General features: G+C 40.6%; 1 protein-coding gene across 3 annotated transcripts in view; it reads left to right on the top strand.

The window, feature by feature from the left end:
- tmtc2b (transmembrane O-mannosyltransferase targeting cadherins 2b) overlaps positions 1–4053 on the top strand; it is a 106447-nt gene extending 102394 nt beyond the window's left edge. For all 3 annotated transcript variants that reach the window (XM_081608393.1, XM_081608392.1, XM_081608394.1), the window contains one exon: positions 2–4053. In XM_081608393.1, the coding sequence (XP_081464519.1) occupies positions 2–181 (180 nt within the window). In that variant the 3' untranslated portion in view covers positions 182–4053. The remainder of the gene's footprint in view (position 1) is intronic.
- The last annotated feature ends 14609 nt before the right edge of the window (positions 4054–18662 follow it).

Below are 18662 nucleotides of genomic sequence, written 5' to 3' on the forward strand. Positions count from 1 at the left end.
GTACCCCGCAGCTCTGATGAACCTCGGAGCGATCCTCCACCTCAACGGGAAACTGCAAGAAGCCGAAGCCAATTACCTCCGGGCTCTTCAGCTGAAACCAGACGACACCATCACCCAGTCGAATCTGCGAAAGCTCTGGAACATCATGGAGAAGCAGGGCCTGAGGACCACGACTCCCTGAGATCTCCCGTCCCGCCTACACACCATCTGCGCTCCAGACCCGGGGAGACGGGCGGCCTGCGTGCCCTCGTTCTGTTTTCTCATCCAGGAGAGGAGGAAGAGGCCGAGGGAGGACGTTTGCAGAGACACGTTGTGCCGCACAGCCTCCCCCCCCACTAATCACCTCGGAGCTCTGCAAACACCTCAGGCCTGCAGCTTTGCTCAGGATTGCTTACAGTCAGGAAGGCCCTGCGTGGCGTCTGGATTCCTTTCTGCAGATTTACTGCTTTCGTTTTTTATTCAAGATTTCTTCAAGTTCAAGTGAAGCCACAAGTTCATCGCTGCCGCAGAATGAGGTATGGAAAACACAGAGGGGAGCACTGAAGGACTTTCTGTCAAATTTTAGTTTCACTTTGTGTTTTTTCTTGAAAATGAAGGAAAGAAGGTACATATGAAGAAATTTAACTTCTTAAAATTTAATTTATAGTCTCTGCTTTTAAACCTCATTCTCACTTTAATCTGAAATTGCACCACATATTGATTCCTAAAGTAGCAACCGTCCTGATATTCAGAGAAAAACATAAAAAGGGAATGCAGAGTTTCTATTTCAGCACATTAAGAGTCTGCAGTTAACCCAACTAATCTGTTTTAGCAAGCTTTGAAATGGTCTTCATACCAGAGGTATTTTTATTCTTCACTTCTAAACATTAAGCTACCATCACCATTAAGAGCTTAAAGCTTCAGGTTGCAGATGGAAAGTCTTCCCAGGTTCCAAGCAGCTCGACAGAACCTGCAACAAAAGAGTTCGACCAGCCAAAAGGAAATGCTAAGCTAATGCTAAGCTAGTGTCCAACTTTTATCCTTACATGGATCAACACAGAGTCACAGAAAGGGAAATGTTTAAATGCCTTTATGCTTAGGTAAAGTTATGTCATTGTGTTTGAATAAATATTAATATATAGCTGCCACGTTTTAGTACACAGAACAACACAGCAAACTGTAACTGAGCGAGTTTGGCTTGTTACGATACGGCGAAGGGTCTTCGGTATCCTTAAAGCTGTTCTTAGGTCTCATCTGTATATATTTTGTCTAGTTTTCATATATTTGGTTGTTTTTGTCAGTTTTTAGTAAAAGAAAGAGCACCTTCATTAAAGTTTGTACAGTATTTGTTATTTGTCCTATTCATAGAGTTATTGATCTAGAGCCAGTGGTGGGCACATGCATGCTATTAGCAGAGCTCATTTTTCGTTCAGCGCTTTAGCATTTTAACACACTCAGCTTCTCTTAAATTAATATTTTCAGATGCATTCTAATTTAGTTGCCTGTTTTGGAAACTTTCAGTTAATTAAATAAAGTTCATTGTCTGAGTTGAAGTTTTTGTTATCGACTCAAGTTGTCAGACATTTCTCTTCATGCTCTTATTTTGAAGTGTGCAAAGACAGTTCCACTTCCTGTCCTCACAATTGTTTTTCTCAAAACATTATCAAAAATAAAATACAATGAATTCAGAGCAGTTATTAATATACATTTGCACAGGTGAACAGAATCCACTGAGGATTATTTACGTGAATACCTTGAATAAGGTGCATATATCCAGTGTTTTTATAGCCTACGTTCTTCACTCATGGTGCGGTGCAGTCTTTACCCAGAATGCATTGCTGTTGTTCTACAGTAAACAGTCCAGTGTTTTCTGACTTTTGGAAAAATTAGCAACAGATTTAGCGAAACTCAACTATAAAACCGAAACCATGAGTGAGAAATAAAAATTCCTTTGTGAAGAGCAAACCGTACTGTTAGGCGTGTAATGACAAACTCCACCCTGTAGAGGGCGACAAACTAAGCTGTAACACTTGTTGTGTCATTGACGCATGTTGGGTCCCAACATGGTTGAATTTAGCGCTTAAGCATTAGCTTCTGCTCAATGCTATGTTGGTGTAGCAAGTTACCAGAACTAATATTTCTGATCAGTGCTTTACGGTCAGTGCAGCTGACATCTTTAGTTAGCGGTGCCCACCACTGTCCAGAGCTAAACCCAGGTACCAGATCGGACTCAGATACTTCCTGTTGAGTCTCTTCATCAGCTGGACCACCGGTGTGGCGCCGTTTTGTGCTGTCAGCTTTTAAATATCCCGATCTATTCTCATGTTTATTACAATAATATAATATAGCACATTTCCTTTTGATCTAGCGGGTCTGGGTTTCCCCCAAGAGTCTCTCTTTGTGAAGGTGATTAGAGTTTTCTGGGGACAGACAGACAGACAGACAGACAGACAGACAGACAGACAGACAGACAGACAGACAGACTGACTGGAAGCTGAATGTTGTTCTCATTTGTCCCCATATAGCAGCTGAATCACTTAAATAGTCTAAGAACATTTCTGAGTTTATAAAGCACAAAGCCAACTGGAACAAGATTTAAATATTTTACAAAGTGAATTATGAAATCTTTATCAAACTGAGAACAAACATGCTTGTGTTGTTTTTATTTTACTGCACTTTAAAGCTACTATAAAGGCTCATACAGTGCTCTGAAAAAGTATTTCCTTCAAAGATTTCTGTAGTTTTTTTTAAAGATTTATTGTCACTTAAGTGTTTCAGAATTAAACAGACAACATTTGTTTCAGGCAAAGATAACTGGACAAACATAAAAATGATGATTTCACTCTGGTCTGCCATTTTGTAATTTGCAGATAGCAGAGATTTGATTAGCTTGTTACGCAAAAACGTTTTACTGCCAAATTGATTAAAAGATGTCAACAACACATGACTTACCCATCCAGCCTTTCATGCTGGAGCCAGGAAATGTTACCACATTATGAATGAACACAAGGCACAGCTAGAATGTCACTGAATGCGTTTGGATGATGGGTTCCCCAAGACAAAATCTGCAAAAACAAAGGAAAACCATGACCTTGTTTAGCAGTTCTGCAGCAAATACTTTATAAACAGAATATAATGATGTCTATGCAGCACCAGGGGAGACTAAATCCAACTTTCCTGCACAACAAAGTGTATTTAAGGGCTAAAAGTGTAGCTTTTTCATATCTCCTGCTTTACTGTGCTATGATAAACATTTGGTTCATACTCAAAAACCCTCCAATATGGCTGAAATAACCCAATTTTTCAGAGTGATTCAAAACTTCCACCAAACCTTTAAATGCCTTCACTAATTGAAATAATCATTTATACACTGTTTTCTGCATGTATTCAGATTATTTGTGCTGATTTTAAAATTTGATATTCTGAAAAAGCAACCATGAAAAACCCGTAGGAGAAACTTTTTCATAGCACTGTGTGTAGCGCTGATTCTAATAAAGGGTCCAACTGGGACGATTCTGATCCCAGCTGTTAGCAGAACCAGCTGGAACTGTGTTGTTTTTTTCACATGTAAAATGAAGGAAGATCATTTGATGGAGCTTCTGCGTGTTTCTGGTCATTACTGAAGAAAATTCACAAACACGGCTAATGTAGCTATTTACGCAACACCTGCTTCAGGAGGCTTTGATATGTGGTGTCAATATATGAAGCAGCCATATTGTTGTCTGCACTGTGCTGTTTCTTTACTGTGATGGTGGTAAGGAAACGTCAAGAGCTCACATTGATTTCCTGCCTCCCTCACACATCCATACACTCATTCCTGGTGTAAATATTTAAAGTGTTGATGAGGAAACAAGATTTTTAATGTCTGTAAGAAGGTGTGAAAAGAAAAAGTGTTTCACTCTGTGTCTCTGCTCAGGGATCTCAAGCAGTGGGCTATTGCAGAAACTTGTTCACAGAGAATTTACTAAATTAAAATTTATTTTTGAAATGTGTTGTATTTGTATAAATTATCAGGATTTGTAGCCCTGTCCTCATTTTTTGTAAAAATAAAAACTGAACAATGTGCAAGAAGAAGTCTATTCATCCTGTCTGTTTTTTCTTCACAATACATTTCATATTTCTGCTCAACGTGGGATTAGCATGAAGAAAAGCACAAACAGTAAAGAGTCTCCGTCTTACTTTTGTTTAACTACAGGTTGGTAATGTTCACCAAGCACATATGCATGATTCCCATAAGGTTTTTAAATATAACATTTGCTTTTGAGAGCGAAATAGTAGTTCTACTGTGTTAGCATTTCAGAGCTAACATGCTAGTTTCCTCGCTAGTTCAGCGGCTAACTGCTAATCTGTTTGTGGAGAGATAAATCATGTATTTCAGTTCATTGTGTTAAAAGTTATGCTTTTCATGAAAAATAACAGCTTGTTCAGCATTTTTAGGCCGCATCTTACATTCAAACATAATATAAACACAAAATGTTTGTGTTGAGTGCATATTATGTACTAATAAGTCCAGTTTACTGTATGTGCGTGTCGTGGATCCCTCGATAACATCGCTTATCAAAACTAAAACTATCTGCCAGGTTTTTAGTCCACAGCTTCAGTGAGGTAGTGTTTTACTCCTGTGGGATATTAGAGTTAATGTGGTGCTCTGCTGTGCAGCAGGGTTTACGGGCCATTATTAAATCCTCCCCTCGCAAATTTGCTAAAATGTGTCATAAAATCATCTCAGCTGCATCTCTGCCCCGCTTTGATCTCTCAGCAACAAAGCCGACATGTAAATAATCCCATATGGAAAAGGGGCAGCGCAGTGTGAACACATGGCGGCTCAGACCAGCACCGGGCCGACCCTGTGAACAAAACAGTCTGCAGAGTGATGCTGCTCACATGTCTGCTCCCCTGATCCCAGTTCTCCATGCGGCCCGGCTTTCCTCGTTGGACCGGACGCTTTGACTCTTCTTATCACAACACAGGTGATGAACTGAGTCTGTGGAGAAACAAGAACACATTTCATCTTTCATGTGTTAGAAAGCAATTGAAAGATGTATTTATTTTCTTGCAGAGCCAGGTGCAGATCTATGAATTATTATGAATAAAAAGTTAAATTCTAGAGAACTGGTGTCCAAGCGTTTTGTCACAGAGCCCAAAATCATCAAGGATAAAGTCATTCATAGGCCAAAAAAATGTCCAAAATCACCAAAAAACTGTATTTTTTCTTATGGAGATAAATTAGGCTTAAATATGTTCAGTACTGTGAGACCCGACTGGCATTCAGAATCCAAAAAAGAAGAAAAGGAGCCGTTGAAGTTTCTCTAACTTTCTTTGCAACTGCATCAACAAACAGAACTGCAAACTTCACGTATTAATGCTAAATGTTGAGCTGTAACTACGGGACATATTGGAAGGGATTCGGACAAACATAACCTTCCTTCTTGATCTGTTGTTGATCAGCAGATTAAAATTTCTCTTTGTTGTGTTGTCAGGTTTTATTATAAAATCCCTTTAAACACAGAACTGGTCATTAGCATCACGACCAGTTCCACGTTTCAGGTTATTTTTATTCATGCAGTAAAGTAAACCAACATGTGTTGAATGCTGTTTCATATGAAACTGAAACTCGGCCTCCTAATGGATCCATCCTGACAGAACATTCTTCTTTAGGAAGACCAACAAAGCAGACACAAGCTGTTCACATTTATTTATTTAGATGTTAATGTCAGGAAACTTTATTGAAGAAATTATGATCCTGAGATTTCATGTCCTGGTTTCAATTCTTCCAAATCCAAAACGTTTTGAGTGTTTGAGGTTAATGGTAATAATCATCCAGCCAAATCAAAGATCCTCTTTCACTGCAACAACTCAACAAAGACGATCTGCAGACCTGGTTTCACCTTCATCCTGGTTGATTCAGGTCAAGTTTATTAGAGCATTTCAGCAGCAAAGCATTTCAAATTATCACTAATTATGAAACAAGCATTATTACTTTGATACAGTAATCAGTATCAAATACACTGATCAATGAAAAACAGGGTTTTTATCTGTGTTTCAGCAGATTTTCATTTTTATGCTCCTTTAAGTTTTTTCCAGATTAAAGGAGCATAAAAACTGAACGCTGTTTGGTTCTGCTGTCTAATTTTTGACTCGGATCTGTGAAACACTGTTCCAGTAATCAATACGACTGAAGATAAAACATGGATGAGTTTCTCTAGATCTTAATGAAACATTAGTCCTTTAGTCCTAAAAATGTTCCTCAGCTGATAGAAGGCCGACTTTGTGACCGTCTTTATGTGTCTGAAGGTTCAGGTCCAAGTCCATCCCTGACCTCCAGTTTCCAGCTGTAATAACTGATTATTCCTCTTTAGATCCAAAGACAATAACTTCAGTTCTGTTTCTGTTCAGCTGGACAAAGTTACATTAAATGAGACATAGTTCAGTCTGATTTAGGAAAAATTCATAAAATGAATGTAAATATCTGGATTCTACTGAACATCAGAAAAGAAAAATAGTAATTTTAACAGCATCAGGTCAGCATGTTTACTAAATGTAAGATTTATGTCTGTTTCACATTTTGTTGCACTCACCTGCTGGAAAATCTGGCTTAGAGGGAAACACATAAAGGAAAGTACAATTCTTGGAGGTTTTGTGTTTTCTTTAATTAATATACCGTCTTCATTTATTATCCTTCATGGCTTTAGATAAAACTTCTACTATCTGAGTCAGACACCGTAGGAAATAAACAGTCTGTCTTCCAGTTTTATAACGTTTTGCTTTTTGACCTTTTGTCTCCAAACACTTCAAACTGGGCAAAAGGATTTGATTTTATTATACTGTAATCTGTAAAATGGGCCCGGCTAATATTTTCCAGAATGAGCTGATAAAGTGTCTTTACTTTGATCTGGTGGTTCTGAGCTCTGGGCTCAGCCCAGCCGGCCGTGCGTGATACTGAGAAGTCCTTCCCTCTGGACTCAGCCCAGGCTGTTATTGTTTGATAGAAAAGGCATTAAGATGAAGCTTCGGCATGAGACTCACCTCAGGTTATTGAAGCATTTTCATGTCCAAGAAAGGACATTTAGTTTTGCCTTTATGCTCATTGTGAGTCTTTTGCCAAAATGCTGAGAAAAAAAAAATCACAAAAACAAGATTAAAAACTGAAACATTTTGAAGAAAAACTGTTTGAGTTTGACACAGCAAAATCACCTAATCTGTGTACAAATTTAGTCTTTTGTGAAGACAAAGCAAAGGAGGTGGATTAGCAGAGTGCTAACAGCTAATGATGTCATCAGGACATTTTACTTTGAAATACAATCTCTGCTGCTGAATATCGACTTGCTAGCAGCTAGCATGTCACGATGAGGCTGTCATACAGCAACAGTCTTCAGTCAGGAGCCTCTTCTCATTCATTTCATGACTGACTGCTACCACGACTCTTTACGACACCTGGATGATACGAGTTATGACAACATTTTGTCCCCGTCCACGGCGACAGGTTGTAGCGCCACAGAAAATGATGCGGTTGGTATGCCGGGCCACTGGGTGGCGCTGTGACCCTTCCACCCACAAAAAAAGACAGAATGGCGCCATATTTGATATTTGTGGCAGTGGGACATGTGGGACAGACAGAGAGACGGACGGAGCTACAATGTCATCGTTTAAAAAACCAGAAACATGAAACCAGCGTTTTGAAATCGATCCTCTTTGGAACCTGGTTTCAAAAATAATTGTTTCTGGTTTCCCAAAATGCCAAATCCATGTGGATGAACAGCCAAAACGAAAACGACGTTTTCTGGGTCCATCGAAAATCTTCTCCATGTGTCGAAGATTTTAGATGGACCCTTGGATTTAAAACGTTTGTTTTTTTTATGTAATTGCATCCTGTAAAGGATGGGTAAAAGTTAATCTTCCATTTGGTGAATAATCCAAAACATACAGCTAGAACTACAATGGAACACTTTAGATAAAAGCATATAAATGTTCTAACACATGGCCTAGTCAAAGTCCAGACCTAAATCCAATGGAGGATGTACAGAAACTTGAAAGCTGCAAGTGGAGACGCAACCCAGAAAACTCTCAGCTGCAGTGAAAGTTGAAACGTATGAAAATAAATGAGTTTTGTTCCTTCCTGTTCACCACTTCATGTGGCTCTTTCATATAAAATCATTTTTTCCATGTTTTGCTGCCAAGGAAAAAGTTTGATGCATTACAAGAAACGAATAATATTCAATAAGTCCCAGATTAAATCTCTGCGGTGCAGTAAGCATAATTTATCAAAACTCATTTCTCACAGTGACACTTGAGAAATGTGTCAGTGTGAGAAATTTGCTTTAATAAAATAAGAATGTAAACTCATAACACCAGGACTAAATGACTTCGGGATGTTACCACTGAAATTAGCATACATGTTGGGAATATTCCGGCAAATGGCAGGAAATGAACACATTAAAGTTGTTTTTCCCTCCAGGCCATCAGCAGATATAAACGTTTCAATTCCAAACATCCTGTGATCCGATTCAAACCTTAGAAAAACCACCAGAACACATTAAACGTTTGACTAATTGCTGGCGACCTGCTGCAGGACTTTTTTTTTTTGAACTTTTTATTTTCAATCCACATTAAAGACATCAAGAATACAAAGACCAGGAACATAATAATAATATTACAAACCAAATTTAAAAAGTACATGAGAGGGAAAAGAAAAAAAAAAAAAAAAAAAAAAAAAAAAAAAGTTAGTAGGTGTCGAGGTTACATTATGAGTTTAGATATAGTCATCCATCTTGTTTCAAAGGTCTCCATCTTAAGTTGTAGTCGTGATGTTGTTTTTTCCATTATATAGACTTGTTTAATCCTCTCTCGCCACTGTGTAATGGTGGGAGGCTTTGGCCTTAACCAATTATACGTTATACACTTTTTAGCAATCAGAAGCAAAACTCTGATCAGGTACTTTTTCTCTTTATTGATCATGTCAGGGGGTATTATTCCTAATATATAGACAGATATATCCAGATCCAGTTGAATGCCCACAATACTTTTTATATCTGTTTGGACATTTTTCCAGAACTCGACCACCTTCGGGCAATCCCAGAATATATGAGCAAAATCCCCCACCTTTCCACAGTTTCTCCAACAAAGCTGGGATGTTTTAGCATATTTAGATGTGATGATTGGAGAGTTAAAGAAACGCATCTTAACCTTCCAATCAAACTCCCTCCATGTCGGACTATTAGTTAATTTGTGTCCAGAGCTAAATGTTTCTTCCCAATCCTCGTCTGCTATTATTATGTTAGCCTCCAATTCCCATTTCTCCTTAATTTCTTTATTGTTTACATTAGATTCATATTGCAGGCCTTTGTATATTTTTGATATGAGACCTTTTTTAGAATCACCTTTTGCTATTGATAATAGAATCTCTTCCGTCTTTGTCATGTTTGCTGAAAGTTTCTGCCAGTCACTATGATTCTGGATATAATGTCTAATTTGTAAAAATCTATAAAAATCAGTTTTTTGTAGACTAAATTCCTTTCGAATTTGTTCAAAAGATTTCATTGTTGACCCTTTAAAGAGCTGTGCCATAAATACCAGTCCTCCTTTTGTCCATTTTTCAAACCCTGCATCCATAGAAGCTGGGGTAAAATCTGGAATCTTAGCTATTTTTAAAATTTTTGATATAGAGTCAGGAAGGTTAAATTTCTTTGTTATTCCTGACCAGATTTTAATTGTTTCCTTAACCCAATAGTTTTTAATCTTAAGATTTCTTTGAACCATCTTTGTTGTAAAGGGCAGTGTATCTAGTGACATTTTTGGGCAGGCTCTTTGCTCCATATCTACCCATATTGTCTCATGATCCTTTGCTAGCAGGACTTTTATTCCCTCCTTGACTTCACTGCCTGGTTTAACCAGCAGCTCCTGTAATAAACAAGCTGCTGTTGGATCCGTCCCGCCCGGCTGCCTGTGCTCACACAGGTGGCCCACGTCAGCAGAAAGCTGCAGTAAACGAAACAAGCCAGATCTCCGTCTCCAGAAAATGGCCGCCTCGGAGGATTTACAGATCTCTGTTAACAGCCAGAGCCTGGAGGGCATTTCAGGAAACGGCACCATGTTTTCTGTCCACATGGACAGCGTCCGCTTTGTCTTCCCTCTGGAACGCCGCAGTGTTTGTGAAGCGGAGACAGGACGGTGCGTCCATGGAGCAGGTGCCTCCCGTCCGTATCAGGAACGCAGAATTGATTCGTTCCAGAGGCGAGATGCGGAAAACAAGTCAAAGGAACAGACTCTTCCCATGACAGCTGGATTCCCACTCAGACAAACTGAGGCTGCATGCTGAGAGGGAAATATCTGGGAAATATTTGAAGTTAATTCTTGTGAGAACCAGCTGAGTTTCTCAGTTCCTTCAAGGTTTTAACCTCGAGTCTCCAGGAGCCTTGAAACACAACGATAAACATGGACCACTCAGCTTGCCGTAGAGGAGATTACCTCAGGTGATCCAGCAAACAGGAAGGTGGCGGCCTTCCTGACCGCTAACTGACCAGTTAGCGGTCAGGAAGGCTAACTGGTCAGGAAGGCTAACCAGTTAGCGGTCAGGAAGGCTAACCTTCCTGACCAGAGTCTCTAGAAAATGTTCCAGATGAATCGCTCTCTGAGTTTGACGATTTTTTCATTCATTCCGGAGTCACTGAGTGTTTTTTTAAAGTAATTTTTCTCAAGATGTAAAAAACACCTTCATGATTTTATAGGAAGAAATAAGGATTATACTAACCTAAAATAGTTTTCAGGTTTAATACTTCCTTTGTTTCATAATTTAAAATATAACTTTAATTGTGATGATCTGTGAGGTTTTCTGTGTTTAGTCTTCTGTCCTGTCTTCCCTGTTTATTGATCCCAGCTGCGTCTCGTTTCTGTGATTACCCTCCCTGTGTATTTAGTCCCATGGCTGCACAGTGGTGCAGTTGGTAGAGCTGTTGCCTTGCAGCAAGAAGGTTCTGGGTTCGATTCCCGGCCCTGGTCTTTCTGCATGGAGTCTCCATGTTCTCCCTGTGCATGGTGGGTTTTCTCCAGGTACTCCGGTTTCCTCCCACAGCCCAAAAACATGACTGTCAGGTTAATTGGCCTCTCCAAATTGTCCCTGAGTGTGTGTGCGCATGGTTGTGTGTCTCTGTGTTGCCCTGAGACAGACTGACGACCTGTCCAGGTGACCCCGCCTCTCGCCCGGAACGTTAGCTGGAGAGGCAGCAGCACCTCCTGACCCCACTGAGGGACAAGGTGTAAAGAAAATGGATGGATGTATTTAGTCCCACCTGTTCTGTTATTGTCGTTTCTCCGTTTGTCGCTGTCACAGTTGAACTGGACCGTCCTGTGTCGGCCTCACCGGTGCTGGACTGTCATCATTAAATCATTCTTTTTCATCCTGTGTCCACCTCCTCGCCAACACCTACAGACCATGACAGTAATGATCAGTTATTGGAACTTAGCATTTTGAATTATAATGAACTTTTCAGATTTTTCAACCATTTTGAAAAGCATCAATTCATTTCTCCACTCACTTGTGTTGGTTTGTCATAAAATCCACTGAAAACGGTTTTAATGTGTTCGAAACTTTTCCCGGCTCTCTCTGAGACGAGGCAGACTTGATTTAAAATCCGTCACATCCGGCTCTTGGCTCAGTCTGAGCCGTTTCAGCTGAAAGTCGTTTCTAAAAGCCGAACAGCAAATATGATCCAGCGGAGCTCCGTGTTTACAGGCAGGCTGTTGTTTATCTCCAGGAGCTTCTGTGATTTCCTAAACACAGCTTGAGTTTGACATGTTTACAATATTTTGTCTCATGTTTATGGAAACAGCGCTGTGTGAAGGTTGGAGTCACTTCAGATGTCACATTTCTAACACAGTTGTCTGATGGGTTCTGCATGCATTCTGCAGCAAGACAACACAAACGGACACGCAACAAGAAAACTGGAATGTTTTAGTCACAGAGCTCCATCTGGATGCCACGTCCTCCGAAAACGCTGCAGGATGTCCACATCTGCCATTCTGCTTGGAAGCTGGAAAGTCAAAATTAACAGAAATAATTTGGGATATTTAGATTCACAGGGGGGGGGGGGGAAAGGCTTCATTTTTCAAAGTTATATTTTTATGTTATTCATTCATTTATAAATGTCACAGTTTCAAACTAAATGCTAAATATTTAGCTCAGTGCTAAATATTTAGCTGATATGCAAATTCGCTTTCTGAAAACTGGAAGTGGACTACCAAAATAAAAGCTGCCTAAACCTGTAAATAAATGGGAGTTTATTTCAATATGTTTGAATTTTAATACAAAGGTTTTAAAGGTTTGATGGCAACATTATTTCGCATCTTAGCTAAATGTTTATCTGAAAACATTTTGTTTAGTACGGCTGAATTAAAACGGTTATAAATTCTTGATGACTGTTGCTGCCATGGCTGCACAGTGGTGCAGTTGGTAGAGCTGTTGCCTTGCAGCAAGAAGGTTCTGGGTTCGATTCCCGGCCCCGGTCTTTCTGCATGGAGTCTCCATGTTCTCCCTGTGCATGGTGGGTTTTCTCCAGGTACTCCGGTTTCCTCCCACAGTCCAAAAACATGACTGTCAGGTTAATTGGTCTGTCTAAATTGCCCCTAGGTGTGAGTGTGTGTGTGCATGGTTGTGTGTCTCTGTGTGTCTCTGTGTTGCTCTGTGACAGACTGGCGACCTGTCCAGGTGACCCCGCCCCTTGCCCAGCATGCTAGCTGGAGTTAGGCACCAGCAAACCTCCCGACCCCACTGAGGGACAAGGGTGAAAGTAAATGGATGGATGTTGCTGCCATGTTTAGGCTGGCAGTTGCCATGGCAACCAGTCTAAACATTTTGAGTAACTGAATAAGACCCAATGCAAAATTCTTGGATTAATGTTGTTTTGGTGCTGAACTGGAGAAGCCAAAGAGGTCACAGATGTGATCTTGACAACGAAGTTGAAATGATGTAAAATGTGCAACTGCAACCAGAGATCAGTTACACCTGGAGGGGCGAAGCAGGTGGGAGTTTAGGGGACCGGACTGAAAGGCACGGCCCAGCACAAAGAAGAGGAACTACACCCAACAGGAAACAGATGGTCAAGCAAACAGATGGCTGAAGAGAAGGAAGGTTTGCAGACTAAAGGATGAACAGGCCTGGGACAAGAACGCAGACATGACATAATGTCTCCAAGTCGAAGGTGGAACTGAGATCATCCACTCAATGTATAGCCAAAGGAAAAAGGAAGATGGTGACATGAGAGAGACCGGGTCCCCCTCCCTCCACCAGGACCGATCCCACACCAACGGACCATCCTGGAGCTTGTGGTTCAGTTCTCCGTCTCATTCTTTTGAACATTTCCCACTGGATTTTATTGATATTGACACCTTGTGGGTCAATTATTTACTTTTTTTAACACCACATTATGTTTTGTGATCAACACTACACTGGTGTTACTTTTAATATATTTTAACACCAGCCCCGTTGTAAATGTTAATGTGACACTCTGTATTGTTGAATTTAACACCTGCTGATTTGGACACATATAGACACTTTTGGGTGTTAATTCAACACTGGCGTTTTTACTGTAGCCAACAGAATAAATCTGTAAAGGAAAACTATTGGTCGACAAATTGTTCTAGCGCAAGCAGTGATAGAGATTAGGGTGAGAGATGTTAGATTGAAGTAGATTTTATTACATAAATGTTTCTACTAAGAGCTGTATAATCCTCTGTTCCTACCCACATTAAACAGACATAAAGACAGTCATGTGGTGGACATTCCTTGTGTGTCTCACTATAGGTGTAATTAATCATGGTGTTAATATGACATAACCAATACAAGGTGTATCTACCGATAGCTTAGCAACAGTAGAGTAGCTTCATAAATACATTCCCTGCAAGGTGAGGAACCAGACAAAGTGCAGCCCGAAGACCCCTTATGATGAATACAAACTTTGGACTTGGTTTTCCCTCGCCCGGACGCGGGTCACCGGGGCCCCACTCTGGAGCCAGGCCTGGAGGTGGGGCACGATGGCGAGCGCCTGGAGGCCGGGCTTTTACCCACGGAGCCCGGCCGGGCTCAGCCCGAAGAGGAGACGTGGGTCCCCCTTCCGATGGGCTCACCACCTGTCCGAGGGGCCAAAGGGGTCGGGTGCATTGTGCTATGTGCTAACTTGAAACTCAACACACAAAAGCCTAACCTGGGCAACCTTTAAGAACAAGTTTGAAAATGAGGAGAACAACCGTTAACGTGTTTGATGTGAGGGACTTGGTTTCACTCAGGCAGCTAGTCGGCTGACCCACAGGAGGCAGAGGGGAGGAGCGTCCAGAAGAAGGCGGATGGACCCAGGCGGATGGACCCAGGCGGATGGACCCAGGCGGATGGACCCAGGCGGATGGACCCAGGCGAATCTCCTCCGACTGATTCCAGCTGAGATGCTCTGAGCGAGCTCTGCTGATTCACTGACTCTCTCCGGAGAAAAGTGCAGACTTTAGCACAGTACCAGTGTTGAATTAACACCCAAAAGTGTCTATATGTGTCCAAGTCAGCAGGTGTTAAAGTAACACTTTGAACGTGTTAAAAGATTGACACCCATTTTTTGCTAAATTAGCATTGGTCTATAATACTGAAATGGGTTTAAGAAAAGTTAAACTTTTAATTTCTGTGCATTCTTTTGAACATTTCCCACTGGATTTTATTGATATTGACACCTTGTGGGTCAATTATTTACTTTTTTAACACCACATTATGTTTTGTGATCAACACTACACTGGTGTTACTTTTAATATATTTTAACACCAGCCCCGTTGTAAATGTTAATGTGACACTCTGTATTGTTGAATTTAACACCTGCTGACTTGGACACATATAGACACTTTTGGGTGTTAATTCAACACTGGCATTTTTACTGTAGCCAACAGAATAAATCTGTAAAGCAAAACTATTGGATGATTCACCTGTCCAATGGTCAGGTGAATCGTCCAGCCATTAATTACCGGAAAGTTTTACAATCATTTTCAGCTTCATTTTAGTTGCAGTTGTGTCCAATTTGATACAGTATTTAATTCCTCAACTAGTTAAACTGACTTCCCCATTACTCACAGATTTTTACCAGTCAGCTCTTTGGTGTCATCCTGGGAAGTGAACGAGTTTTATCCCGATCATAAATGTTAGATTCATACCCTTTTCATTCTTTAAGTCAGCTGTTTTATGGCTGAGCTGCCCAGCTTGTTATTTATCTGCAGCTCAGTGAAAACGGCTGATGGAGTTCCTCAGGGAGCCGTTGCAGCGGGCGACTTGTCCCACTCAGCCACAACAACCATCCATCATGCAAATCCAGAACATGGACGCCACATTCAGGCGGCCATGATGGGCTTTACTGCACCCAGATGTCAGAACCCAGTAAAAGGGTCTGCTGCTAACAGCAACAGACGTTTCCTTTTTAAACACTTTATCCAACGCAAACAGGCAGTTTTCATTTTGATGCTATTTTGAAGCTATTCATTTAGAAAAAAATAATTATTTAATTTATTTTTTGCAATGCCAGGATTCATTTTTCACAGAAATGTTCTGGGTAATTAATCAACATGTAGTTTCAATCCAGTTCAGGCATCATTACTGGCTCCGACCCGAGGCAGCATATCCCAGAATGCACTGCTGCTGTTAAAGGTTTCACCTCAGAGTTTGTAAACAGCTTCTAAACAGTCTCAACCACAAAGTTAACTTTCTGCAGCCCCTGAGAGGCGAACGTCTCATGTCAGGGTAAACACGTTCCCCGTCCCCAGAGAAACTGGAGCCGTTTTATTTATCTCATCAGTCGGCACATGAAAAGTTTTAGAGTGTTTTTGTGTTACGATCGTTCAGAAAGCAGCCAGAGAACATTTGCATGTTTTGAAAATGATATTTGTTTAGAGGATAAACTGGAAGTGATGAAGCTGATGGGTAACCGCTTACTGCTGAATCCATCGTTCTCCTGGAAATATGATTATTCTTCCTCCTGCAGTCCGAAAACATGACTGTTAGATGTGTGTGTGTGTGTGTGTGTGTGTGTGTGTGTGTGTGTGTGTGTGTGTGTGTGTGCGTGCGTGCGTGCGTGCGTGCGTGCGTGCGTGCGTGCGTGCGTGCGTGCGTGCGTGCGTGCGTGTGTGTGTGTGTATGCTGTGTCGTCCTGCGATGGACAGGTGATCTGGAAAACCTAAATAACAGAAACCTGAACTTTACCTTTTACCTGGTTTTGCTCTAATTTTTTCTGTTACTCCATAAATTATGAATAAAGGTTTGAACGTATTTCAGTTTGAACTCTGGAGGTTTGTGGTTTCAGTGGGATCTCAGGGTCTCGTTTTGCTTTGACATGATGTTTTTAATGGGATGTTTAATGACTGAAAAAGCTTCGTTTGTGAGGGGAAAATGAGTTCCACCCGCGGCCCCGTTAGTTGTTAGTGTGAAAAACATGGTAACATCAGGACCTGCTCCCATCAGTCCACTGCGCCGTCGCAGCCTGAAGGAAGAGCCATGATGTTCTAATAACAGCAACATGCATCAACGTTTCCTTACAGACTCCAAAGCAGTCTTTGATATTAAAATGCAACACATCTGCTTTGCTGCTGCAGCGTTTGTGGAGAAGACATTGTGAGGCTTTTGTTGTTTCTGATCCACAGTCGATCAGGAAAAAGTTACTTCTGCTGTCGGGATTTTCACTTGTTTAAACGTTTTGGGAAAATTTAAGGAAACAAATTTACCAGTAATCTCTTAACTTCTGCTGCACTAAGAGCACAACCGAGCGTTGGAGGAGATCCTTCCTCCCAGCAGCTGTCAGACGGTTTTTAGCACAAGCTTAAATGGACCTTACAACAGCGGCTGCGTTTCATTGGCTAATGCCCATTTCACGTCACAGCGCAGCTACCACGTGCGTGACCGTCTCACAAACAAGCTACTGTAGTAAACACATGATAATGTACATTGTGGACTAGCAGACCGGCAGAAAGTTTTTGCGTCAGGACTCGAAAAAGAATGGTTCTCCACCATCAGTGGGGAATCTGGACAGGCGATGATCGTATTTGTGGAACTAAAATTCACAGATTTCCAAAATCTGAAACGGAAAGCCTTGCTTGGATCAAAGCTTGTGCACGACCGCATTTGCAGCTCAAACGTCGTAGGATCAATAAGAACAAAGGAGTGTCTGCTGGCATAAGTATTATTGCTTTGCTTTCTTTGTGTTTAGTGAATGAAAAAAAATGAAAGTCAATAATAAACACATCCATTATGAAAACCTTTTAGCCAAGTACAGCATAATGGCAGTACCGATACAACTTCTCCACCTTGAAGCATGTCTGTTACAGCCTTACGTTAGCTGAACAGATCAATATGCTATGTGTACCGTATCTGACATACATTAAAGATTTTATTTCACCTGAAAAGGCTTTTTACTAAACTGTAATCGTGTTAGCCACGCTAGCTTTTTACTAAACTGTAATCGTGTTAGCCACGCTAGCTTTTACTAAACTGTAATCGTGTTAGCCACACTAGCTTTTACTAAACTGTAATCGTGTTAGCCACGCTAGCTTTTACTAAACTGTAATTGTGTTAGCCACGCTAGCTTTTACTAAACTGTAATCGTGTTAGCCACGCTAGCTTTTACTAAACTGTAATCGTGTTAGCCACGCTAGCACCGAGTACCGTGTATCAGGCCTAGGCACATTCGAACCCTCAAAACCATGAATGCCCGACTTACCCAGCCTTGCAAGAACAATAGGCATCAGTGATCTTGTCCATAGCTATATTTATGCTGAGGGTGTGAGAATCTGCTGTTTTCCTCATCAACTGGTAGCATTTAGCTGTGACGCGCACAATGTTGGAGGCATCGCGGCTAAAACACTTTGATGTCGTCCAAAAAAGATGACATGAACTTGTTGGTTCCCTTGTCCATCGTCGTGGCTGATATTTTTTGAAAATCCAGCAGAAATGCTAAACTAATCGACTCAGAAATACTCTGCAGAGAGTCAGTCGAAACGAAAGACGCCATGTTTACACATAGAAGCTAAGCACCGCGAGGCTTTGTTTGTGAGACATGCAGCCACGTGGGACTTTAGAGGGCGTTTCTGGGCGGAGCTTGGTAAGGGCCATTATCTAAGCTTGTCGCAATAAGCAAATAATCATATTATAAATTAAAATCAGCTTGATCAGTTCCATTCTGATTATTAATATTTTTAAGGGCATTTTTGTTTACAGAGATATCATAATCCATTTTATTTGTGGTTTTGGTTGTGTGTTGTTTTTATTTCAGTTTTATTTACTGTAATGTTTTATCTTTTATATTTAAAATACCCAATTCTAATTATTTTATTGATTTCTGAGAACCAGGCATTATTATGTTATTACCATAATATTACTTAAAAATGATCTCAAAACAACAATATTATTATCACAATAACTACTGGAATAATTTATTGTCCAGCAAAATGTGTTATCATGACAGGCTATTTGTACCTCACAATTATGACTTTAAAAGTTGAAATTATGCATTTTATTCTTGTAATTATAGCATTAAAACTCATGACTTCCTGTTGGGCTTTTATTTTGTGCTTCCGTATACATGCTGCTATCAAACCTGAATTTCCTGTCTCATAATGATCCCAAGTTTTGGTTTGACTCAAAAAAAAAGCTCTTTGTCCTCTATTAGTTATAGAAA

The sequence above is a fragment of the Poecilia reticulata genome, chromosome 6 (genome assembly GCF_904066995.2).
Source record: "Poecilia reticulata chromosome 6, P_reticulata-male-v2, whole genome shotgun sequence".
In the NCBI taxonomy this organism is placed as follows: domain Eukaryota; kingdom Metazoa; phylum Chordata; class Actinopteri; order Cyprinodontiformes; family Poeciliidae; genus Poecilia; species Poecilia reticulata.